Genomic DNA, 27,181 nt, shown 5'->3' with positions numbered 1-27,181 from the left:
AAAGGCAGTGGAGGAGATATAAGGAGACAGGTGAAGAGATGCATGAGGAATATAAGACACAGGCCAGAAGAGTGACTAGTGTGGTAAGGAAAGCGAAACTGGAATATGAGAGGAGATTGGCCCTAAGATCCAAAGAAAATCCTAGGGAATTTTTTAGCTATGTAGCCAGTAGGAGGAGAAATGACTGTGGAAGAATGATATTTGGGATAAAAATGGGAATAGAGTGACTGATGCAGAGGACATAGTGGAATTGTTCAATGAACACTTTATTGGAGTATTTCATCCTAGAGGAGTCATTTTTAATGCTTGAGGGATAGGGCTGGTTCGAGGTTTAGAAGTACAGGAGGAGAGTGTGTTTCAGATACTGAGTACTCTGGATGTCAGTAAAGCTGTGGGACTGGATGGTATTTCACCACGAGTTTTGAGAGAATGTGCTAGGGAATTGACAGTGCATTTAACGTGGCTTTTCAGTGAAAGTCTGGCTACGGGAAAGGTGCCCAGGGAATGGAAGGAAGGTAAGATAGTGCCATTGCATAAGGGTGGTAACAGACTGGAAGTGTCTAATTATTGGCCAGTTTGTGTGTCATCAGTTGTTGTTAAGATCTTGGAGAAAGTAGTCAGTGACCGTATATAGCATTGGGCAGATGAGGGTAATGTTATCTGTGAGAGTCAACATGGATTTGTGAAAGGGAGCTCTTGTTTTAGCAATATGCTAGCCTTTTATAATAAAGTTACAAGAACATTAGATGAGGGAAAGGCATATACTGCAATTTTCTTAGACTTAGCGAAGGCATTTGACAGGGTGCCACATGATAAGCTGATATTTAAGTTGCAGCACATGGGTCTGGATGTCAGATTGGTCAACTGGATTCAGGATTGACTGTCTGATAGGTATCAGAGAGTTGTGTATGGTGGAGCAGTTTCCAGGAGGCAGAGGGTTACAAGTGGGGTCCCACAGGGCTCAGTACTAGGGCCTATATTGTTTAACCTTTATATCAATGACATAGCCAGTGGATTGCAGGGGGATATTTAGTTGTTTGCGGATGATGCGAAGCTGGGAAGGATTATTAGTAATAGTGCAGATGTGGTAGCCCTGCGAGAGGATTTAAATAAGCTAGATAGATGGGCAAATGAATGGGGGTTTCAGTTTAATGCAGCAAAATGTAAGGTCTTGAGGTTTAGGAAACATCGATGGGATGCTGCATACTCTATGGGAGGAGTTATACTGGAGGAAGTAGGGGAGACAAGAGATCTGGGGTTGATGATTGATAGAAACCTGAAGTTTAGGGGACATATTGCAAAGGTGGTGAAGGTAACACAGTGGATTGCTGCTATTATGAGAAGGACACTGACCTGTAGAGATAAGAGGGTTATCATTCCGTTGTATAAGTCTCTGATCAGACCACACTTGGATTATTGTTCCCATATTTTGTCCCCAGGATTTTAAGGGGATAAATTAACTATTAACTGTGGAAAGGATACAAAGACGGATGACAAAGATGCTTTCAGGACTGTACAAGGATAGTTATGAGGATCGGCTGAGAGAATGTGGACTGCAGAGTTTGGTGGATAGAAGAAGGAGAGGTGATATGATTGAGACTTTTAAACTGTTGAGAGGTGGTTACAGGGTTGACACTGGGGAGTTCTTTCGCTTGGTTGAACAGCGGGAAGGAGTGATGACAAGAGGCCATCCCTGGAAGTTACGAAAGGAAACTGTGAGCAAGAGGGTAAGGAGTGGTTTCTTTGTGTGGAGTGTGGTTGAGCCGTGGAATGCATTGCCTGATGGAGTGGTGGGAGCGAGAACGGTCAGTGAGTTTAAAGAATGGTATGATAGACTTTGTGTTTCTCAGGGGGGGACCTCCCCTCGATGAGTCTTGACAGACTTTATGTCTTAGGAAGGACCTCCCTCGATGAGTCTTTTGACTCCTTGGAGGCCTGAATAATAATAATAATAAATAATAATAATTTATAAGACTATTACACTTTTTTATATAATCTTTATCAAGTAGCTTTATTTTATCCTCCTACATGTTTCGCCAATCTGTTTCTATTGGCATCCTCAGGGAATACAAACTAGTAAGCTAAAATGAAGGTTACAGACTAGGTTATAACCGATGGTTCTAAATCATACAAAAAATTGGTATTGTGCGTGACAATGTGCGTGTCTCGTTAACGTGATTTATTCGTAATGGCTCATGACGTAATTGTTATGAAAGTTCATTTCTTTGATGTTTAATGATCTGATAAAAGTTTTCCAAATTTCTGGTAAAATTAAACCTTGATTCTTGTTTAGGTTTTCAGTTTTACGGACGACTGTAGTTGCTTCTTTAAATGTTCTAGAATGGTAGTTATCTTCTATGTATGGCATAAGGCTCTTATCCCACTCAATGTGATGGTTAGTAGAGGCAAAGTGGCATGAAAGGCCTGAAATGTCTTGTCTGTTATTTCTGACATATCCTATGTGTTCTTTCTTTCTCGTTTCAAAGCTTCTAGATGTCTGACCTACTTAATTAATACCACACGAGCAAGGAATATTATATACTCCAGAGTACTTGTAGAATTGGTGAGGATCTTTCGGTGATCTTAAAAATTTCCGAATAGTGTTGATTGGTTTGAATGCCACTCTGGTCCTATGTGGTTTTAAAAGGTTAGCTGATTTTTTGGAAAGGTTGTTGACAAAAGGAATCGTAATTGTACTGATATATTGGATGTCATCACGTTGTCGATGTGGTATATCAGTAAATAGAATCTTGTTATAGAGTCTTTTTGGGTAAACATTTAAAGAAAGTTCTCTAGATATTGTGGTTAATTCCGTTAGTAAGTCATCCTTATCTGTCGTATACTGTATAGCTCTTTTCTTGAGACTATGGATAATGCTAAGTTTCTGAGATATGTGATGAGCTGAGTTGAAATGGAGGTAACGTCCAGTATTTGTAGGTTTTCTGTATACAGATAGGTTCGTACTATTATTGGATTGTTTCTTTATTAAAATGTCAAGGAATGGCAGTTTTTTATCTTTTTCCATTTCTAATGTGAATTTGATGGTATTGTGGAAACTATTGATTTGGTTGAGGTAATTCATTAGTTCTTCTTTAGAATGATCTCAAATGATAAAGATGTCATCTACATATCTGTACCAAATTTTCGGTTTTGGAAAGATCTGGGTTAAGATTTTTTTCTCTAGATCTTCCATGAATAAGTCAGCACAAGGAGGTGAGAGGGGGCTACCCATAGCTAATCCAGTGAGTTGTTTGTAGATCGTTTTTTGCCAAATGAAATAGTTAGAAGTTAAACAGTGATTGAACAAAGTAGCAATGTCTCTTGGGAACAATTTGTCTAAGATGTTGATGACCTCAACCACTGGAATGTTAGTAAACAGAGATGTGATGTCCAGGCTTGCTAGTATATCCTCTTCAAAAATAGGGATGTTTTTTATTTCAGGCCTTTCATGCCACTTTGCCTCTACTAACCATCACATTGAGTGGGATAAGAGCCTTATGCCATACATAGAAGATAACTACCATTCTAGAACCTTTAAAGAAGCAGCTACAGTCGTCCGTAAAACTGAAAACCTAAACAAGAATCAAGGTCTAATTTTACCAGAAATTTGGAAAACTTTTATCAGATCATTAAACATCAAAGAAATGAACTTTCATAACAATTACGTCATGAGCCATTACGAATAAATCACGTTAACGAGACACGCACATTGTCACGCACAATACCAATTTTTTGTATGATTTAGAACCATCGGTTATAACCTAGTCTGTAACTTTCATTTTAGCTTACTAGTTTGTATTCCCTGAGGATGCCAATAGAAACAGATTGGCGAAACATGTAGGAGGATAAAATAAAGCTACTTGATAAAGATTATATAAAAAAGTGTAATAGTCTTATGAATAATTGTCAAGAAAAAATTTAACATAATAATAATTTATATACATTTTTATCTATATTCATTTATGTCATATTTTACTATTTTCTTAACTTGTATACTGCTCTGATAACTTACTTGGCATAGTATGACCACAGTCATCCTTGTGCCATAAAACACCAACCAACCTTTAGGTACAAAGCGAACCTTGCCAAAGTTTTATAAAGAATATTTCCTCGTGCCTTGATATCATCTATTCTTATTTCATCTTTTCCTGGTGCTCTGTTTACTTTCATCCGATTGACTGCATATTATACCTCTTCTGGCATTATTTTGGGTGCTTCTTTATACTCAGTTAAGCTATATTGCAATGACATTTTGTGTGGATGAGTATTGCTTGCTTACTGTGTAGTTCTGAAAATTTTTTTCCATTTCTGTTGTTTGTTTTCCTGATATTGTTACCTTTTTTTAGGCTTCTTTGTTTTTCAGGTGTCTCTTATAATTTATTTATTCTAAATTTGATCTAATCATCTTGTATCTTTATTTTCAGTAACTTGCTAATCATTATACATTCTAAATGTGTATGACCTGAATCTTTTAGCTCTCTTCTTTTATCTAGCAGTTCAAGAGTTTTTGGCTGAGATGCCCCATGTAATTCTTTTCTGTTTCAAATTCTCCTGTGTTTTACATTGTTTTATTTTGTGGTTGAATTTAGCTATGCCTTTATCTCTGTCTTTTTTCAAACTCCAGTCAATTTGCTCGACTAATTTACCAAACCCTTCCTGTCAGTACATTTTTTTTTTTTTGTTGTTGTTGTTGTTGCTTATGGTTTTTTATGTTGCTTGTATTTTTGCTTCCTGTCGTTTGTCTACATGAAGAATGTCTCTTTTTGGTCTGTGATCTGAGCATCTACCACAGTATGTTTTTCCCTGTTGTTCCTCAGTATTTTACAATTCTTTTGCAACCTATCGTAATGTACTCAGTTTCTTTTCTTTTATACCATTTGGAGATCTCCATGTTTTCTGCCTTCTTCCAGAACACTTTTAAAGAAAGTATTTATTATATAAAGCATCTGCTTTAGCAAATTCTGCCAGATGCTCTATTTTTTCATTTCTGTCTTCTATTCCCATTGGCCCCACATATTTCTCTCCAACCTGGCTCAATTTTTACATTGAAATTTCCACATACTACTATATACATGTTTTTGTCTTTTAAGCTGTCTTCTATTTGCTTGTATAAATCTATTGTTTCATTGTCATCTGGGAAGTTGGTGCATAGCAGACTATTCTTTTTAATGTTTCTGTTTGGTGGCCCACTTGAACAATCAGTTTTCTTACTCTTTCTGATCAAATGTTGCAAGATAAGACATTTTTGTTTGTTTTAGTCCAGTTATGAATCTGACTACACCAGCATTGTTTTCTGGATGTGTTCACCTAGGAATACCTGATAATTATTTCATTCTGCAATCAGGATAGCTTCTCTTTTTGTTTCACATATTGACATATAATCAAATTTTAGCTTGGTCTCTTTCAGAAAAACTTGAAAGTCCTTAGTTAGAGCTCTCATGTTGAATGTTCCAAGTCACAAGGTCAAATATTTCTACCATCTGCAAGATTCTTAGCACTATCTGCTTTCAAAGAGTCAAAACTACTACGTTTGGTTTGTCTTGCAAGAGCTGCACAGTATGGAGGGGGGGGGTGACTACCTCTGAGAAGTTACCATCTCTGCTTTGGTTAAATAGCCCACTTCTGACCAGGTTCTGAAGTGTGGAGGACAATAACTAAGGCTGTGGATGCCACTGTTGACCAAATTGGTTCTGCTGCCATCATTTAGATGCTGTCCTGTCCTAATACTATCCAGCTGGTAAGTATTCCAGTGTGGTGCTAGAATACTATCCTTACTTAGCCCTCCATTACGTGTCTGCTCACTGACCCAACTTTCTACTAGGATTTGACCCAACCTTCCATTAGGCTGCTCGACTTAACAGGGTCCACCTAGTTCAGGTTAGTATGGAGTTGAGATGGAGAGGCTAATAGGTTCTGTTTGCAAGAACCTTATGTTATGCTGTTAGATCCCCATTTGGATGTCGACAATGATGATAATGATATTGAAGTAATATTGTTTTCCTTTTTATATAACTTATTCAGACCAAGGAAGGATTTGCATTTTTGTTACAGGTTTTTCTTGCATGTATAGATAGGGAAGTCTAAAGCTGTAGCAAATAGCACAACATTTTGTAAAAATAAAGATATGAAAAATTTGATAAAATATATTATTGAAGAATAAAAGACAATTTTTATTATTTTCTTTAAATTTGATTGTTAAATGTTGCATTCAGCCATTTTTTTATTAATAGTTTCCAAAACCATTCTCTAGTTTATGTAGAGACTTCTAATATATCTCAGATTCCCATTGGGCATATCAAGGAGGCTTATACAAAGGCTATGTTTCTTAATATGATTCTTAAATTCGATATTAGTAAATGTAGCATGTCTGCTTATATGTATTCCTAGATTTCAAAGCCATTCAGTTTACATCTGGAGACAGTTGTTTAACATGAGATCTCTAATGTATCTTAGGTTCCCATATGGATTTTTGGCAAAGGAATTTGTGATACTTTGCATATTTTGATACAAAGGAGTTTGTGATGACCCTGCTTGTGGTTCATCTTCTTTAAATGGAATTAATTTTACAAGTAACTTTTTGGTCTGGGAATGAGAAGCTCATGTCTCCCTCTTCTGCTATTTCTTCATGGAAAACTTTGAAAAAACAGTTTCTTACTTAACACTTTCACGGTCACTCATTTATGACAGAATTGTCTCCAGGCCATTTAGAGTGATTTTGCCCATTGCCTACACATCTAAAAGATTTGACTTCCCAGGACAGACTGAGTTGTGCAGCATAGAAACATGTGAGTCTTGCAGTGCTTAGCAGCAGCACATATGCAAATACCAGTTTAATGTTGTAAACCATCAGTGGCACAACACAAATATTGATTTGATGCTTTAAAGTGTCAGTGGCATGGTATCTGTTAAGCTGACCCAGAACATGCTATCTGGTGTGTGTGTGGGGGGGGGGGGTATGCTGATAACATTCTTGTAGTTTGGAAACATGATGTATCCTATTGACACAAATTTCTTCATTCTCTCAATGTGTTCCATCCAAAAATCTGATTCACATTAGAATTAGAAAGTGCAGATAAACTACTTCCCCCCCCCCCATCTTATAAACCTAGAAGGGATCATTTTATCATCTTTTTTACTATCTCTTCCAAAAATTAGATGTAATTCACACTCTAAAAAAAAATGGCAATTTCTGTTTTAAAAGATAGAAGAACTTCAGTTTTCTCTGCCATTTTTCCTTAACCGAAATTCCAACTAACAACTCCTCAAATATGTGATATTGTTCAGTGATTCTAATACTTACAAATAAATCACAAACAATGGATCCTACCTCTAGTATTATAAAACTAAATTAAAGATGTCAAGAAATTATATTCTTATTTAATCCTTTATCCAAGTGTAAGCAAACTTTTCGAATGACAGTATCTTCACGACTAGGCTACTTATATAAAGAGGCCAATGACTTAGCATTAATTGCCTTAGTATTAATGTTAAGTCATTAGCCTCTTTATATAAGTAGCCTAGTCGTGAAGATACTGTCATTCGCAAAATTTGCTTACACTTGGATAAAGGATTAAATAAGAATATAATTTCTTGACATCTTTAATTTAGTTTTATAATACTAGAGGTAGGATCTATTGTGATTTATTTGTAAGTATTAGAATCACTGAACAATATCTAATATGTAAAGCACACATCCTTTTAGGTGTGTGTATAATGCTATGCATTATGGGAAGGGCCACTACCCAGACTGATTTCGACTTTTATTGAGTTCTCATCAGTGCAACCTTAATTACTACATTCTTGCCAAGATATGATGGAATATGTTTGTCCCATTATTATTATTATTAAGAGAGAGACCTCCATGGAGTCATGGACTCATCAAGGAAGGCCACATACTACACACATCAGCTATCATACTTGTTCTTGAATTCATTTACACTGCTTGCACAGACAACATCCGATGGCAATCCATTCCACTCACACATCACTCTATGAGAGAAAAATCTAGATCTCACCCCTTTCTTATCAGTATTCATTTTCAGCTTCAAAGGATGTCCTCTCGTCCTTTCCCTACTCTCCATAAAATAGAAAATTCCATCAACTGAAATCTTGTGTGACACTTTCAGAAGTTTGTAAGTCTCAATCATATCACCCATCTTTCTCTTTTTTGCTAGTGTCTGCAGGCTGCAAATTCTCTGTCTGTATTCATTATCAGTATTCCACAATCCTGATATCATTTTTAACACTTTCCTTTGCACTCTCTCTCTCTCTCTCTCTCTCCACTGTATCAGAATCACAACAGAGACCAGACCTGCACACTAAATGAGTCTAAATGAGGTCTTATTAGGAATTGTAAAGCAAAATAACCTCATTATCTTTATATGTGAAAGTTTGTTTCAGCATTGCAGTTGCCTTTTGAGTTGTATTTGCAATCTTTTCCACATGTCCTCTGAACTTCAATTTCCTATCTACTAACACTGCAAGACCCCCTAGCTTGGTGAGTTTCTTCTACATAATCCCTCCAATATAATATGACATTGGTTATCTAATCATGCCAAAGTGTTTACATTTAGTGACATTGAAATCCATTTTCCCATGCCCACAATTCCAGCTTATTCAAATCATTCTGCGAGTACTGCATAACAGCAGCCTTCCTGATTACCCTACCTATCTTTGCTTCATCACCAGCAAATAGCTGTATGTCACCTATCACATCCTTCCCAATGTCATTAATGTACAGAACCTTGTGGTACATCACCAGTTACCTTTAATCTTGCAGACTCATACCTCCCATATACTACTTTTTGATATTTGTCAGTTAGCCATTCTCTTATCCACACTAATATTTTATAATCCAACCCCATATTCTCCAATCTATGCAACAGACTTCCATGCTGTATTCTGTCAAAAGCATTAGCAAAATCCAAAAGTATCATCGTATATCCATTCCTCTTGTCTAGTTCGATGGTGACATTATTATAGAATATGAGCAAGTTGCTAAAACATGACCTTCCCTTAGTAAACCCATGCTGTTCATTGCAAAGTAGAGATTCTCTGTCAACCCATTTCTGAATGCAAGTCCTAACCAACTTTTCCAAAATTTTTACCACCACTCCTAAGATACGATTGGTTGACAGTTGGATACATTGGTCTTTGCATCGCCCTTGTGCAATGGAATTACCATACATTCTTTCCACTCCTGCAGAATCTTCCCTGTTCTGAGACTCGAATTATATAGCCTGGTTAAAGGAATAGCCAGTTCAGCTGAACTGGCTGATATCTCATCAGCCCCTGTTGCTGAATTCTTATGTAGTTTGTGCAACAGCTCTCATACCTCCTTATTACACCTGAGTTTCTTCATCCATTGAAGAGGTAGTTCAATGTTGCACATAACAGGTTGATAGCATTTAGCTATCAACCTGATATATTGAGATGCATATGAAATAACTAGTATTATTTTATTTTATTAATTTTTTATTATTAATTTAATTTATATATTTTATATAATTTATATAATATTATATAATTTATATATTTATATATAATTTATATATTTTATTAACTAGTGTTATGAAATAAGGCTTTAAGGATGAAATGTTTAGTGTTTGTGAGGGTTAATTTAATTAACTTCAAGACAAAACAAGCTTACATAATATTTGCTGTTTGGTTACGAGCCCTTCTGTGTTTATAGAAATTAGGATTCTGTGTCATTTCTCAAAGAAAATGAGTTTTGCTGCTATCTGATATATTTGGTTTGATGTGCAATACAGTAATATAGAGTGTTTCTCCTCCTTATGTAGGTATCATGTAGTATGTATGTATAGGGATCTTCCTTCAAACTCAGATGCATATAATGGGTGACTGCATATATCCATTTCATTTTTTTGTTTGCAGTTATGTAGGAAATTCTGATATTTGTATCATTTTGTTTTAAGCTTATACTCATGCCACTAACCAAAGAAATTTGAAAGTTTGTTGCTTGTCATATTCTGTAATAATGTTGTTTTCAGCATCCTTTGCATAAATTGAAATATATTATTAATAATGATGGTTATGCACGTGAAATATAACCATTAATATTTCACGTTAAAACTTCTGTTAAAAACTTATAACTTTTGAATTATTCTTTCAGGAATGTTTAAATAGTTTTCAAGGATCAGCAGACCCTTTATCTTCTGCTGATGCTGCATATTTTCAGTATGGAACAACAGCAACAGCTGCACAGCAAAGGTTATTACCTGGTGATGCAAGCAGAGGTACATTTATTAAAAAGTTCATTTTTTGGTTTACATTGTGGTGGTGACTTAGTACTTAAGTCTTGTTTATTATTATTATTTTAAGTACCATGTTTTGCTAAAGGTTAGATGATCTGGGAATCATGCTCTTGAGATCAAACATGGTAATTTTTCAAGCCAAATTGAGTCTCCAGTGAGCAGTATGATGGTCTAATAATAGGTGATGAAATAATCTACTATCCTAAAGACATTCTCACAAGTCCATGCAGCCATGAGATTTGAGCACCTATAAGTGTTCAAACTAATTGAAAATGGATCTGGAGATCAACAAATAGAGAAGCTTTCAATGAAATTGATTATATTATAGTGAACAACATGGAAATACTAGATGTATCTGGTATCAGCTAGTTTAATTTTGGTATTGATCGTAGGCTAGTGAAATCAGTGAAAAAAATAAACATCAAGAGGTGGAAATTGAAATTGTTAATGAAAAACCCACACTAGAAAGTGATGATATAATAAAGTATAAAGAAAAATTTGAGGAAATAATGAAAGAAAAGTTGAAGGGAAAAAGTATGAATAAATCAGGCTTATCTGATAGAATGTCAGAAATAGCTTCAACAGTAACAGAAGTTACTAAAAGTTTAACCTTCTCTCTGTGTACAAATATTTTAACGTTAACCATGTACAGGGGTGTAATTACACCCCATGCATTTTCAGTACAAAATGTAAAGAAAAAACTTTGGCTGCATAAGTATTTGCAATGAAATTTTATTGATTTTTAAGAAGATAAGTATAAAAAATTAAAAAATTTAATTTAAAATATAAAAATTAAAAAATTTTGTATAAATAAAAAAAAATAAATTTAAGATGCATCGTCAGAATTGGTGTGAATAATTTCTTCATCATCATGAATTTCAGTGTTCATGCATTTGTCTTTCTCCCAGAGCTCGATCATCCATTCATTCCAATTCTTCTGCATTCCAGCATATATTAGAATGCCAATCATAGTATAGATTTCATCAGCATCAGTATCATACCACATACAAAGTCGTTTGTATTGCTGTTGATTTCTGGATGCATCGTAATGATCTCTGTCTTTTCTACTAGTTTGACACACAATCATGTTTATAATTGTTTCAGGAATTATTTGTTTGAAACAGTCCATTGCGAAGTGTAGATTTTGAGTTTTTATTGCTCTGCCAATTCCTTCTCTTTCTCAAAATACCTGAAAGTCAGGAACTTTATGTACATCAGGAGGAACATTGGTCCATCTTCTGTTCATTTTTGAGTTTCTATTTGGATACACAACAACATTTTCTGGGATATTCTCAGCAGAAGAACCAGCAGCTGACGCATCCACAATAGCTATAGATTCTGCATTTGCTTCTTCTTCTCTTAGTTCTTCATCTAATTGTGGTATATATTCTTCAGCAACATTGTCAAAAGCTGATAAATCGCCATCACAAATATAATTTTCTAATTCCACATATGAATCATCATCATCATCATCGCTTGGCATATTTGATGAAGCAACTGACGACACTTCCTCTAAAAGATCTCTCAACTCGGAACTGGTACAATGTCTTTTTCTTCCTGTCATAATTATCTAAAATATCCACAGAAAAAAAATTCTGTAAAAACTACAACAATAAAATAAAGATATCACAAAACAAACTTATAAACTTACTAGCGAAAAATGACTAAAAACGAAGATAAATATACATGCTCATACAAGAATCATACATAGTTTTAAAGCTAGTAGCAAAGCAAAAAATATATATTTCAGTCAACAAGAATGTAAATACAAAACAAACTATGTAAAAATACTAATGCAGCTGCTTACCAAAACCGGTTTTTGTATGGAGAATATCAGGGTGCATGTATATCCCTGTATATGGTTAAGCGCTCAGGTGCTTTGAAGCCTTACTACTACAACATTCAAATTCACTGATTTGAATGAAATTTTTTTCAAATTGTGTGTGAAACATATCACAGATAGCATTCCTAAGAAAACTTTGGAAATTTTCCATTTGGCAACTTTTTATTTATGTTTTTATTAGCCTGGGGTGTGTTTGCACCCCTGTATGCAGAGAGAAGGTTAAGAAATCATTATCAACAGGATGTTATTTTTAGCAATAAGGAAAGGAAGGAGTAGTTATTGCATTCAATACCAAACATGAAGATAAACTTCTTGATTGGAAGGCATTTCAAGTTGAGTTATGTAGACAAACTTCAAAATGGGGAAATGGACAACGAAACTTATTTGTGCCTATGGTCCCACAGAAGGTTCTTCTAATGAAGAAGCGAAAGAATTTTTTTATGTCAGAATTTTTTTTTATGTCAGCTGCCTGTCATTAGAACAGGCAGCTGACATAAACAAAATGGAAAAAGTGGTCCTTGTTGGAGATCTGAATGGCAGAGTAGGAAATGAATCCCACCACATATATAGGAACATTTTGAGAAAAGGACAAAGCTAATAATAACGGTAAGTATTTATTATATTTCTGCTCAGGACCGGACTAGTCATTACTAACACCATGTTTCATCATGTTGAAACATGATGAAACATGATTTCAAAAACTTGAAATATGGAAAGGCAGCTGAAGTAGATGATATACAACCAGAAATGTTCAAGTATGGAAGTATAAAAGTTTTGCAGTGGCTACACTGCATAATTCAGAGGGTCTGGTCAGAAGGGAAGATCAGATTCCCAATGATTGGAGTAGAGCTCTCATAGGACCTATCTATAAAAAAAGGAATAAAGCTGAATGTGAGAATTACAGAGGAATTTCTCTACTAAGTGCTCCAGATAAGATTTATGTAAACATACTTGAAAAGAGGTTGAGAAAGATTGTGGAAGAGAAATTTAGAGAAGAACAAGCTGGGTTCAGGCCAATTAGAGGTTGTCAAGATCAGATTTTCACTTTAAGACCAGTGGTTGAGAAATCGTGGAAATATGACTAGGATCTGTATTTAAGTTTTATAGATCTAGAAAAGGCATACAACAAGGTGCCCAGAGAAAAGCTTTTCAAAACATTGCAATTATATGGGGTGAATGGAACATCATACAGAATAATACATAGTTTACATTTAAGTTGTCAGCCAGAATTGAAGGAAATACAGGAAGATGGTTTGACATAAAATCAGGGGTAAAACAGGATGCACATTATCTCTACTCTTATTCATCATCTATATGGATCACATTATGAAAGAAAGTGACATTAGGCCTGATATTAGAATTAGAGATGTCAAACTTAGCTCTTTGCTTTATTCAGATGATGATGTCCTAAACAATCTAGTGCAACTCTGCTAGATTCTCTGACTAAATTTTATAATAGATTCTCTGACCAAATTTACATGAAAATCAGCAATAAAAAGGCCAAAACTATGAAAATAGACAGGAGCATAGAAAATTTCAGCTGCATTCAGAATGAGATCCTATAGAACAAGTAAAATATTTCAGCTATTTAGGCACAGTTTTTAGTAAAGATGGCAAGTTAAATCTGAAAATAGACAACAAAGTAAGCAAAGCTGGTATGGTGGGTAGCCAGTTGAATAAACTTATATAGAATAAGAGAGAAATTAGCCAAAACACCAAACTAGCAGTATACAAGACAGTGTTCAAACTAATTTTAAGTTATGGATCTGAGAGTTGGGTTAGAAATAAAGCACCTGATCAAAAACTAGAGATCACAAATATGAGAGTTTCTGAAAAAATTGGGGAATGAACCAATGGCATCAGTGGTAGAATCATATTAAAAGTCAAGATATTAGAAAGGAACCTGACATTATTAGCATTCAAGAATGTGTCAGTAGAGTTAATCTAAGGTGGTGTGGCCACTTAAATGGAATTGGTGAGGGAGGGTTAGCGAAACAGCTGTTTAATGCCAAGATGGCAGGAAAGATATCCAGTGGAAGATCAAGATCTGTGTGGATTGATTCAGTCAGAAATGACAATATTGGAGTACTCACAAATAATAGACTAATTTGGAGGAAAATTGTTAATAAGATAATAATAATAATTTAAAATTAACATGTAGTGCTGTCAGTAAACTGAACACTCCTTGAGGATACATATCAGGAAATTGATGATGAGCAAATAAAACTTCTGGAGAAAAACTTAATTTACAGACTCTTGATCTAATCAAAAAAAAGGATAATTTTTTGATTCCCAGGAAAGAATTAAGAAAAAGGAGACATAGAAGTAACAATGATAATCTAGAATTTACGGAAATGCAAAAGTTAGAAAAGAAATCAAAAACTACAACAAGGGTTACATGGAAGGATAAAATGGATTCCAAAATTGAAAAATAAGCAAGGAATAGTACAATATAATAGAGAAGAAATAATGAAAATATGTAGTGAGTTTTATATGGACCTATACACAGGCAAGGAAACAGATACAGAACCATCCATTGTGATAGAAGAATTATGAAAAGTCCTCAAGTCAGCAAAGAATAATAAAAGTCTTGGAGAAGATGGATATTAGCAGAGCACATAAAATCAGTAGTCTCACAATTTCATAAGGTCATATGTTCAAATGATATTTTAAATAAGAAAAAATTCCAGCGCAATGATATAAATCCATGACTTCAAATGTCTGTGGGATGTGGTGAGCATTCCGGAAGGCTTGTGGACTGGCAGACTTCCTAATTTGCAGTAGCCAGATTTCATCACTACTGCCCATATTTATTCATAGCAAAAGATTCAAGTGCTTCCCTCTTACTGCATTTTCCACCTTTGCAAGAATCATTCTTTGCAGCCCAAGGTTTTTATCTGATAATAGATTCAAATATAAGATGGCATTATGAATGTCTCTTTGGCACACATTGTTTTAGTATGCTGTAATAGCTAATTACCAGTCATTCACAGTTTCTTTGCTTACACATGAAAATTCTTCTGAAATGGTATGTAATGTTACACTTAACCAATGTAATTTATATCTTTTTACCTTCCTATAAATGTATTGAGCTATCTGTTGCTATGTCTGAAACCTCTTGCTGTTCAGTTAAAAGTGTCGGTTCTGCTGCCTTTGCTTTTATCATAAGTATGTCTTTGGGAATTTCTAATCCATCTTTATGAGTGAACCACTAAAAAAAAATTTCTAAATTTGAATTTACAATTGAAATAGATAATTTTTCAGGCACATTGTACTTGAGAAGAGCAAATTTGATCTCGACTTAATTTCCCTTTATTATGAAAAAAAATGTCAAAGAAGCTGCATTGTAAAAAAGAAAGAACAAAAGAAAAATTAAATTCTAGCACCTGCCATTTTGTTCTAACCACATTTGCCTCTCCATGGCCCTTTATGATTTCAAATGCCATTTTTTTTCTCTCTAAATGCAAGACTTAAAAACTTTTAAAATATACCCTTAGATACATTTTATTTGTAGTGTCTGTACACAGGCACTACACATATCCCTCTGTTCATTGTTCCTTGATGGTGACAATTTGACTTTGCTAAAATGTTGGAAATATTAATTAAAAGTTATTCTAATTAATATATAGCATACTTTGTAATTTCCTTAAATAATATCATTACGAATAACCAACGTATAAGCCTTACTACCAGAGTCAGTCACTAGAATAAACTTTTGGTAAGTATTGTAAAGGCAAATCTGTTATGCAGAATGAAGGATGCTCTGGATAAGTATTTCATCTATAATTTCATCGGACATCAGCAGATGCTGCTCGTGTTTCACATCACCATACAGCATGGTGATGTGCCACATGAATTCTTACCACATGAACTTGTTGTAGGCTTTTATTGAGGTGTTAACTCTCTGAAGACTGGTCACTCCAGATATGCCATCCATCTCTTATCTCTTTTATTGTTTTGAGAAGTCCTCCTTCCAATTTGTGGATCCAGAGTATTTCAACTTTCTTCTGTCATTGCTCTTAAGAAGTTTTAAAGTTTTACAATTATTTTTGGAGCCCATCCGTGATTTCACTGGGCATTAGCAGATTCCGTATGGTCACTCAAATAACCCTTTTTCAGACAACACTTACACCATTTTGTAACACTATATCTCAGAAAAAGTAGCTTCCTTTTTTTCCTGTCAGACTTCTTTTTTAAGTTCTAAGTTTCACATCCATAAGTAGCTACTTAAAAAAATAAATAAATAAAAAAAGCTGCATCCAGAATCATCAATTTTGTTCCTCTAGTGGTAGAGCTGGCCTTCCAGACTTTAGCGACATCCCTGACTATTATTCTAGTTATTTGTCATCTTTTTCTGATGTCTTCTAAACAGCAATTTTCTCATTGATAATGGATCCCAAGTACTCAAACTTAATGGAAAAATAACTGACTTCTTCAGTTATTTTTCCATTAAGGTTTATCCTAGTTCTTCAATGCCGTTACAGAAGTGTACTGTATCATCAATGTATCACAGATTGCTCACTTATCTGCCACATATCATGGTTTCTTCTTCAGCCCCATCTAGTACTACACATGATGTTCTCAGCATAGTTATTAAACAGGGTAAGGAGAAAGTAGGCATCCTTGCCTATTTGAAGTCAGTTAGTTAATTCAGCACCTGTTCTTACTGTGTCATAATGCATTAACTAAAACCCATTACTTTCATTACCTTCCATAATTTTGTGATGAGCACAATCCAAAGTTTTTGAGTGGTCTATGAAGCACATTACCAAAGGAAGTCTAGTCCTCTTGTCTTTCCTGAAACCTAATGTTCTTCAGGCATGATTTTAATCCTGTTTAAATTAATCTTCAGTTGAATCTTGCTTGCTTGCATGACATATTAAAGTAATAGTTCTATAGTTCTTGCAGTCTTTCATATCTCCCTTCTTGTGCAGTGGTATAAATATGGACTTCATCTAGTTTCTAGGCCATACTCCTGTCTCCCATATTTTTATAATCAATATGAAACACTGTTATCCCACCATCCCCCTGTGACCTTAACTCATACTGGATTCCATCTGCACCTGAGGCCTTATTGTTATTAAGTTCTTTAACTGCTCTTTCAACCTCATGCTAAGTGGCATTTCCAATTCAAGATTCTAGTGGGAAGGATCTCTTCCAAATGTTCCTCATCCTCTGTGCTGTACAGTTCTTCATTGATCCATTCCAATCCTTGATAACATTCACTTTGGAATTAAACTTGGGCTTAAGCTCACAAACTAATCCCAGACATCCTTTGTAATTGTGCCTCCTCATCTGGAACTCTATCTTTTCACATTTCATAGCATAATATTTATCTTTTTTGTCCTGCCTAATGTGTTTTCTGACTTCTCTGTGTAGTTTCTTATATTCTTCAGTCCATATATATCTCTTTGTTTCTCCAACTTTCTTTTCTTGATGAGATCTCATATTGATTGTGAAATTTATATTCTGGTTAAATATTTGGAAGGTATTAATTTAGCATAATCACTCAGGTTGGCATTTCAGTACTTTTCTTATGAATGGTTGGTGTGTGAGATTATAAAAGCCATTTCACCCTTGAGGAATCTGTTTTGATATCAGTGTTAAATAAGTTTCAAATTCATTAGGTTTCAGAGAAGCCATGTTACTTGGCCATGATGCCACTGAGCTTAACATGCAAGGGAAAACAGGAAGATTTTGATTTTTTTTTGCTTTCTGTTTGCTTTTTTATCGGTGGCATACCATTAGCTTTAGTTATAATAATTATTGTTGTCATTATTATAATATAATATTGTTTAGCTTAAAAAGCTAAACAATAATATTATAAATTACACAATAACCACAGTAATTAACTTTAATGAAATGAAAGTATACAGATATTTTGTACTGAAAATAACAGTACATCATCAGTGCGTAGAAACAAGCAAATTGGGATATAAGATACATACAGCAGCTGGTGATTTACCAATTAAAAACTGTTGCATGCTAGAAATTAATATTAATAAATAATATTATTAAAAACTATTTTTGATGGTTACATAAAATAAGAATCTCCCACACTTTTGGGGGAGAGAGAGAGAGAGAGAGACAATTGCTCTGATTCAGATTTGGCCAATGTAAAAGGGCTTCACAACTTTCTTTGAAAAGGCATTAATATTTAAACCTGCTTCTATGGAGAAGATGAGCTTCATCCCACTGGATACTGTGTTTAGTGTCAATACTATGTTGTGCCAGACCAGACTTTTGAGGTTTCATGTATTCGATATAATATTGATGTTCATTAATTCTTTTTTTCACAAGTTATCTGGTAAATGCCACTAAATCATGCAAAAGTTCAGGATTGGATAGTAGAAATGTAATACACCATGAGGAGCAGCAACGTTTTGTGAGAAGAGTGAGGCAGGGGATCTGTCTTAGTCATCTGCTTACCTTCTGTAATAAAGTGGCAGTTAACAGAGAAATCTTTTAAGAAAATGGACCATATGGGAATGGATATATAACTAGTCATGAATAAGAGATTGGCTGAGGGACATCAATGAGTAGTATATAGTGGAGTAGAAGCAAGGTAATGATTGGTGTGTTACATGCCTCTGCACTTGGTTCCTTGTTATTTAATTGTAGATTAATGATATTGGGAATAATCTGATACTCATTTTGCTGATGATGCTAAATTGGGGGCCAACAGTGGTAAATAAAAGTGATGCAGAGATCTTGCAAGTTGAGTGTATCAAAGTGTAAAATATTGCATTTTAGGATGAAAAGTAATCTGAAAAGATTACTTTGGGCTGTGTGTTGACTTCAAGAAATTAACAGGTCTGTAGACAAGATGGCACAAAGGATCACTTGGATGTTCAAAAACATGACTGGCAAGCAGGAGATTGTCCCTCATTATAAGATTTTGATATGAACACATTTTGATTACAGCTCAAATTTGATTGCAAAATTTCATAGATTCAATTGCAAAGATTTCAGATTTCTTGATGATAAATGAATCATGGAGGGAATTCAAAGATTGGTGACAAGATGAAAGATGGTGGATGGTGTCAGGTCTGTGAAATTCCTCTGAAATGCATTGATGGTTTGTGGTTGGAGGTGAAAGAACAAGTAACCCCAGAAAGTTGAGTAAATTGTAGTTAGCTGGAATATGAGAACCGTGCTTTAATTCTTGGAGATGGGAATAAATGAATGGATTGAGGTCTTGGAGGTAGCTATGAGTGCACTCTTAGTAGGTTTAAAAAAAGATGTTAATGTTTGATTGATGGTTAGCATGAGCCTTTCAGAATAAGTTTTGTGACTCTATACAGATGCCTAGTTAAAATTAAAAGGGTTTAATTTGGAATTTTGTTATTATAAAGCATAGTATTTTATATGATTAATTACAATTAACCCTAAGCACTTCCATACATAAAAAATAAATAACTTTCTTCTTTGTTTAGGTCCAGTCAATAAAAGAAAAAGAGATGTAAGTAATTCAGTTTATTATGATAATTTATTCCTTTAAAGACATTTCTCCTAGCCATTAATTTTAAATTTTGCATTGTTTGTAGACACGTGAGTTTGGTATTGCTTACCATAGTTCTCTCTCTCTCTCTCTCTCTCTTCCTCCCACCTGCTTTCGCATTGACTTTGTTTATAATTATTTTTCACATAAGTATATAATGTTGAGAAAATCTCCTGAAGTTGAGGATTTCTAACAAAGATCCATCCAAAAAAGGAATATCAGTTTGATTATAGATGTTCTATCTGAAATAAGTTGAGTTGTATCCATATAATAATAAAAATACCATAAATATATAGAGTATTTTTCCTATTATGTGGATGTAAAATTTTTTGCTTTATTTTAAAGAAAAAAAATATTCCCATTTTATTGTTGTCATTCTAATTTTTCTCATTGTTATTAAATCCATGTAAATATTGATTTTCCTCTGGTTCTTTTCCTTATTATTTTTGTTTACAACCCCTGTTTTCATCTCCTGTTCTGTTTATCATTTAATAATGTAAACTTGATGATGATCTTATGTTCCCTTCTGATGTATTCATTTTTGATGTATTTTGTTTTTGTAATTATGTACAAACACTTACTAGCTTCATTTTCTCCATAAAAGGGCATGCATATAATTGATCAGGCTGGGTAAATGTTGATAGAATATTTTTTGAGCCAGAGTTATTTGAGATGTTTACTCAAATTTGCCAGGCCATCTCAATTTTGATTTTAATTAGACCATTTTATTCTATTGTTTGTAAACCTAATGTAGGTTGTATCAGATCAATAAAATACATATTAATGTGATGCCATAGCATTGATTAATTTGTATAGAGCATAGGTGTTGAAAAAGTGGCTGTGAGGCATCATATTTGAATAATCCATGAAACACACCTCTTTGTGATCCTGGATTAATTTTATACTTATTAATATTTCCATGCTTCTGCCATTGATGCCACCTGTTCACTCTCTTATTGAAAGAAAGGATAATAAATATCCATTTCCGCTTTATATCCCAAAAAACAATGTTTACCATTAAAATTTTAAAAGTAACAGAGAGTTTAAGTGAGGAAGCCTTCAGCATGAGAATTGCTTTGGTATTTTGCACTACTTTAAGGATGATATATTTATCTTTTATTAGTTCTTTTGATTAAGGAATTTTTTTAGCATGTCAAACAGTTATCATCAGAGACTAAACAGAAACCTCTGAGGGGGAAAAACCACTCTTTACCATGATCAAAGATTGCATTTTTCTTAAGTGAACACTTGATCAGCATGTAATCAAAAACCTGAGGAAAAAAGCCAAAAATACTCACCTTGGTATTTAAAACTTCATTCAACAAGAAGGCAGAAGAACTGGTAGCAACATTTAAATTCTGAATACAAGAATGAGTCATACAGCATGCATATAATGTCATGTGTCTCGGTCACAGCTGTACAGTAGGAGGAAATACTATTAGAGTTCAGAGATGTGGTTATAGATGTATAATTAATTAATTAATTTAAAAATATTATAAACAATTAACAGCAATCATTTCCCAAAACTTAGAGATAGGCAAACAGCCTGTCCAATTAAGATTAGGATGGTGCTGTAGAGCTTCACACAATTCAAAAAATAGATGATCAAATTTGAACCTACTGTAATGTAGCCACTTGGTACGGTTCTAGTGAACTCTCCTAGTGTTGACAGCATGAGAAGCAAGGCCTGAACCGTAAGTTTCCAAAAATCTTATATAATCTTGATGTTCTTGGATTCTAATAGTAGCAGAATGCCAGTCTGTCCAAAGTAAGAAGAACAGGGTATTTGATAAACACCAGGCAATGATAGAGATGATAATGTATCTTTGAGGCAGTAAAAAAGATGACAACTTCCAAACTGGTTTAAAGGTGATATACAAATCATATCTGTGAAGGGTCCTTTCCTTTTTGTTCAGATGTTCTTTTAAGGTAGGGTATGGTGATCCTTTTATCATCAGATTGCAATCTGGAAGAGGGATGATAATTATTGAATATTTTCTCTATCAAGGTCTTTCTGTATCTGTTAAGTAATAGAGTAAGTTTTATTTTATTTAATTCTTCTAATAGAAGAGACAGAAGAACAAATTATGCATGCTCAGTGTACCAGGCTTTTGATAATACCTATTTTTTCTGAAGGATGGTGATGATGATGATGTGAAGATGCATGGATATATCTGCCTGTAAAGGATGGCTTCCTGTAAACAGAAAATTCAATATTACCAGCAGAGTTATGATGTATTGAAGTATCCAAAAATGGGAGACTGTTGTTAGATTCTTGTTCAGTAGTGAACTTGATGCAAGTATATATGGAGTTAATTTTATCCAGAAATTGAAGTAGTTCTGTTTCACAGTGAGACCAAATTGCAAAGATGTCATCCACAAAAAGTAGTCAAATGCAAGATCGAGAAGAAATGATGTTAGAAATCCGATCCTCTAAATACTCTATAAAATGATCAGCCAAAGCAGGCAATATAGAACTAACCATTGCATTACCCTCTATCTGCTGAAATAATTTATTATGCAAGTAAAATAACTGGCATTGATAGTAAACATGAATAATTTGACAATGTTGTCAGGGAAATCTATTTGTAGAAGCTGTAGAGTTTCTTGAAGTGGTATATTTGTAAACAGTGAAACTACATCAAAGGAAACCATCATTTCACACTGTTGAAGATCTTTAACTTTTTTCGTTGAAGTCAAAACTATTTTTGAAATAAGAGGTGGTTTTTCCAGTAAAGTTTTGTCTTGAAAGATATTTTACCAAATAATAAGTAGGAGATCCTATGAAGTCAACTGCTGGATGTAATGGATAACCAGATTTGTGTACTATAGGAAGGCTATAAATACATGGGGGGGACAAGTATGAAGAATCTGAAACTTTTCAGTGGTATTACATCTAAGGAATATGTTTGATATAGCAATTTATTCAATTTGTTTAACTGGCTTTGCGTAAGATCTCTGTCAGTTATATTATAAGTAGTTCTATTAGATACTATTAGCTTTATCTGACAAGAGAGGAAGTTTTCTTCCAAGGTGTAGAGGTCCTATTCCATTGGATGTCATGATGTGTATGATGGGAGAAGTGAAACACTAAACCTGATCTTTCTTTTATGTTGTGAGTTACATCACTGAGATGTTCTTTTTATTTTCTTATCTTGAAATTTCTAGAAGTCTGACCTATGTAAAAACAGGAACAAGGAATTTGGTAAACCCAAGTTAGGACGTTTGTAGAAAAGGCGGAGGTATTGTCTTTGGGAGAGTGAAAGAGGCTCTGTTTTATCAGAATGGGTTTTGAATGCTACTCTCATGCTGAGATTGTAATGCATATCAGGATTTAGCTGTAGAGTAGGATTGGAGAATAGTGTTTTGTTTTCCAATTTCCTTGGGTATCTTTTGAGAATGAATTGATTGAGTAGAACTTTTGATTCTTTATTTTTCTTTTCTTCATCTTTCATGATAGAAGTGGCACATTTTTTTGAGGGTATAAATGATTCCTATAGATTTGAGGGTATAAATGATGGCGGCAATAATGTCCAGTACCAGTGTGCTTTCTAGATGTCTAATATTACATCACTTTTAGATTTTGAAATAAGGATTTCTAGAAAGAGATTTTTAAATGTCAGAATATCTCAACTGCCCAATTAGGCTTTGCATTCCAAACCCTATGCACAGTTTTAAATGTCAGAAGTATAGTCATTCTCAAGCTGTCTGTGCTGATTCTGTCATCTGTGTGATGTGGCAGCAAACATCACAAGAACAAAGACTAAGAGCAAAACTCTGAAATAATGATATTAATTATGAAAGAGATCACCCAGCATATTCCCAATCATGCCCAAGGTGGAAGGATGAAAAAAAAGATCCAAAAAGTAAAAATCAATTTACCTTTGTTTTCAACTTCTAAAGTGAATTTTATTTTATTTTATTTTTTATTTTTTATTTTTTGTAGTGGAATGAATTGATTAAGAAACTTGAAATCAGCAGTGCCATGTTTCAGGAATTGTCATCCATGTATCTGCACCAAATGATGAGTTTGGATTGGTTAGTGCAAGAATTTTTTTTTTTTTTTTTGAAATTCTCCATGAAGAAATCTGTGCACAGTGTCTATAGAGTCTTGTGATATCCAGGAGAGAAGAAATTTTCAGTGAGGTCTAGTATTACATTGACAGGGAAATTCTTGCACACTGAGACAATGTCAAGGTTGGCAATGATGTCCAACAGTGTGGGTGGATAGTTTTGTTTGATGAGATGTGATGGGTTCTTGATGAAGGAATCTAAATATCAGCTGTGATTCTCTAGTAGATTTAGAAGTGTTTGAATAAAAAAAATAAGCAGGCCAGCTTATTCTATCCACTATAGGTCTTAAGGAAACCAGCCTTGTGGATCCTTGGAACACTGTACAATTTAGAAACTAGATGCATGGATTTAAGTTGTGGCTTTAAATCATTTGGCCATGTTGGCATATTTATTTTTTTTGAGATATCTCAAATGATTAACTCATATGGAGTTGTTGCCGAGGGATGACATTGCTGTTCCTGGTGAAGAGATCTGCTCTGAATTGAAAAAACCAAAAGGAATGACAACCATAAGGAGAATCTTCATACATAGGAATGTCACCTGGTTCTTACCAGGAATATCATTATTTCTAGAAAGAGATTTTTAAATGTCAGAATATCTCAACTGCCCAATTAGGCTTTGCATTTCAAACCCCATGCACAGTTTTAAATGTCAGAAGTATATCATTCTCAAACTGTCTGCCCTGACTCTGTGTGATGTGGCAGCAAACATCACAAGAACAAAGACTAAGAGCAAAACTCCAAATAATAATATAATTGTGAAGAACCCATCACATTTCATCCAACAAAACTATCCATACCCACACTGTTGGACATCATTGCCAACCTTGACACTGTCTCAGTGTGCAAGAATTTCCCTGTCAATGTAATACTAGACCTTACTGAAAATTTCTTCTCTCCTGATATCACAAGACTCTATAGACACTGTGCATAGATTTCTTCATGGAGAATTTCAACAAAAAAAAAAAAAATTTCTCACCTAGCATATTCCCAAGCATGCCCAGGGTGGGAGGATGAAAAAAGAGATCCAAAAAATAAAGTAAAAACCAAGTAGAGCATCCTGTATCAGGGGGCAAAGAGGCATATATAAAATTAACAAAATCTAGTCGTAAAACCTCTTATGCTGAGAAAGAATTTATAAAGAATGTGTCTGTAGGGACCTTAATCCATGTCTGTTCCACCTTCTCACAATTACAACATTCCTGAATGGCATGATTTGCTTGTTGTCTCTTTACAGCCTATCTGGCTCGCTCCAGATGATATCTCAAAAATAATTCTCCTAAATGAATATCCACTAATTAAAAATAAAGGAATGTGTACCACAGAGAATCATGACGTGCCTCCTGATCCATTAACAGATTAGATGGATATCTGCTCCCCTTGCAAGAGGATAAACACAATAATATACCCTAGAGAGAGAATCCAGTTTAATGATATCTTGGATATTTTTCCTAAGGAAGAAGAAATGATGGACACTGGCTGTCAACAATTCTCCAAAAAATCAAAAATCCAAGGCCAAAGAAAACAAGTTTTTTCATTTGGTTAAAAATTAAAGTAATTTATAACCATGTGAAAAAAATACTTTCTACAACTATCTCTAATCCTGAATGTTTGATATACCTTTTTGCTACTTGTATGTGGGAAATATATGACTTTTGCATTGATTTAACCTTGGTATCTCTCTCTCTTGGGTTGGATTCCTACTGATGAGGCCTCAGTAAAGGTTGAAACTAATTTGGGTAGTGATCCTTCTCATAATTCATAGCATTTATACATATCCAAAAGGATGTGTGCTTTGCATTATGGGATACTAAGGCAATTGATGTGAAGTTATCTACTTTTATATATAAGTAGCCCATTTTTAGATAAAGGAATAAACAAGAATATAATTTCTTGGCAAGTTTAATTTACTTTATAACCAAGTGAAAAAACTTGTTACTTGATTTGCTGTAACTTATAAATTTTAGGAAACACTTATGATTGGGTAATTTTGTGATTAAAGCATTTAGTTTTATATATAATTGATTAAAACAGCAAGAATTTTAATCAATTATATATAATTGATTAAAACTCTTGTGTGCACCAAGATAAAACTCTTGGTGCACACAAGTTTTATTTAGTGTCTCCTTTGTGATTTGTTTTTACTGTACTAAGATTAAGAAGCATTGGCTATTGAACATTTTATGTTCAGCAGCTATTTAAGGGGTTTTAATCTTTTGGCGCTGTTTAAGTGACTTGAAGCATGTATATTAGTTATGAAGCTTAAGTAGTGGCTGTTATTTTTATTGTAACTTATTTCAGTGGTATTAACTTACAAAACCATACTAAAAACAAAAACCATGTAATTTATTCATTGCAGTGCCTTGTGTTTTGTGATAATTGTTTTGTCTTTGAGGATATTAGTTTGACATTCAGCAAAATATGAGCAGCTTAACAAATTACCTGTTATATATGATGGTGTGAGTTAATACTATTAGAATAAGTTGTCTGCTAGCTTATATTGTTGATATTTTATAGATGTTAATTATCACTCATCACATATGTCACTCACTGGGCACAAAAATAATTTATCTCAAAATAATGCTATCTTCACTAATGAACATAAACTTTGAATATGCAAACTTTGTTGGTCAGTGGAATCCCCCCCCCCCCCCCCTTCATCTAAAGTTCAGACTTCAGTAAATCTAAAAAGGTGAAACTTCTAAAAAAAAAATAGTATCTAAATTCTAAAGAAAATTACTACCTGTAGACCACATTTCTTTACTTCAGTGCCTGTATGCACATATTTTACTTGTGTATTGTTTCCTGTGACATTTGGTAAAATAGGAAATACTAGTTAAATTATTTTAGCTATTATATCTTCTATTTTGTAATCCCTTTAAAATATCAATATAAGTGCCCTGTCACAATTGTAAGTTGTTTAATTTTCAAACTTAATTGCAACAGTTATGAATCAGTTATTATGCTTTTTTTCAATCTTGTAAAGAGATTCATTTTTCAGGATATCATGTATAATTCAAGTACCGAGATATACTTAAACAGTTGGGTCACATAATTCTCTGTATTTAGTCTATAGAATGAACAATACAGTAAAATTGATCAATTTTTACTATTTATGGATAAGGATAAATAAATAGGGTTTCCATGTCTCTTGATTCAACAGCAGTTTCTTAATTTCAGAATTATACATATCTATGTATCTGTATCAATCCTGTATTCATATTTAATTTTCATGAGAATATATGCAGCCTGTAAGAATCATCCTTCAGGGAACATTTACAAACAGTAGTTCTATGTTGCCAAATATTCAGAATAAAGAACATGGCACATGTTACATCTTTTTCACTCAGAATACTTCAAAATTTGAATTTACTATCTTCAAATTTTGAATACTTCACTTATAAACAATAGTTCTATGTTGCCAAATATTCAGAATAAAGAACACAGCACATGTTGCATCTTTTTCACTCAGAATACTTCAGAATTTGAG

At 34.0% G+C, this 27,181-nt stretch overlaps 1 protein-coding gene across 2 annotated transcripts in view; it reads left to right on the top strand.

Moving 5' to 3' along the window:
• Positions 1-27,181, top strand: part of LOC150096281 (transcription factor 12-like) — a 620,086-nt gene that overhangs the window by 64,333 nt on the left and 528,572 nt on the right. For both annotated transcript variants that reach the window (XR_016549910.1, XM_090408842.1), the window contains exons 3-4: positions 10,133-10,256; positions 19,554-19,579. Coding sequence is in view for 1 of the 2 variants with exons in the window: in XM_090408842.1 (XP_090264968.1) it covers positions 10,133-10,256; positions 19,554-19,579 (150 nt within the window). In the remaining variant the exon portion in view is untranslated. The remainder of the gene's footprint in view (positions 1-10,132; positions 10,257-19,553; positions 19,580-27,181) is intronic.

This window comes from Typopeltis vanoorti, chromosome 19 (genome assembly GCF_054136105.1).
Source record: "Typopeltis vanoorti isolate ZY-2024b chromosome 19, IOZ_Tvanoo_1.0, whole genome shotgun sequence".
NCBI lineage: Eukaryota > Metazoa > Arthropoda > Arachnida > Uropygi > Thelyphonidae > Typopeltis > Typopeltis vanoorti.
This window is presented reverse-complemented; position numbering and strand designations above follow the sequence as displayed.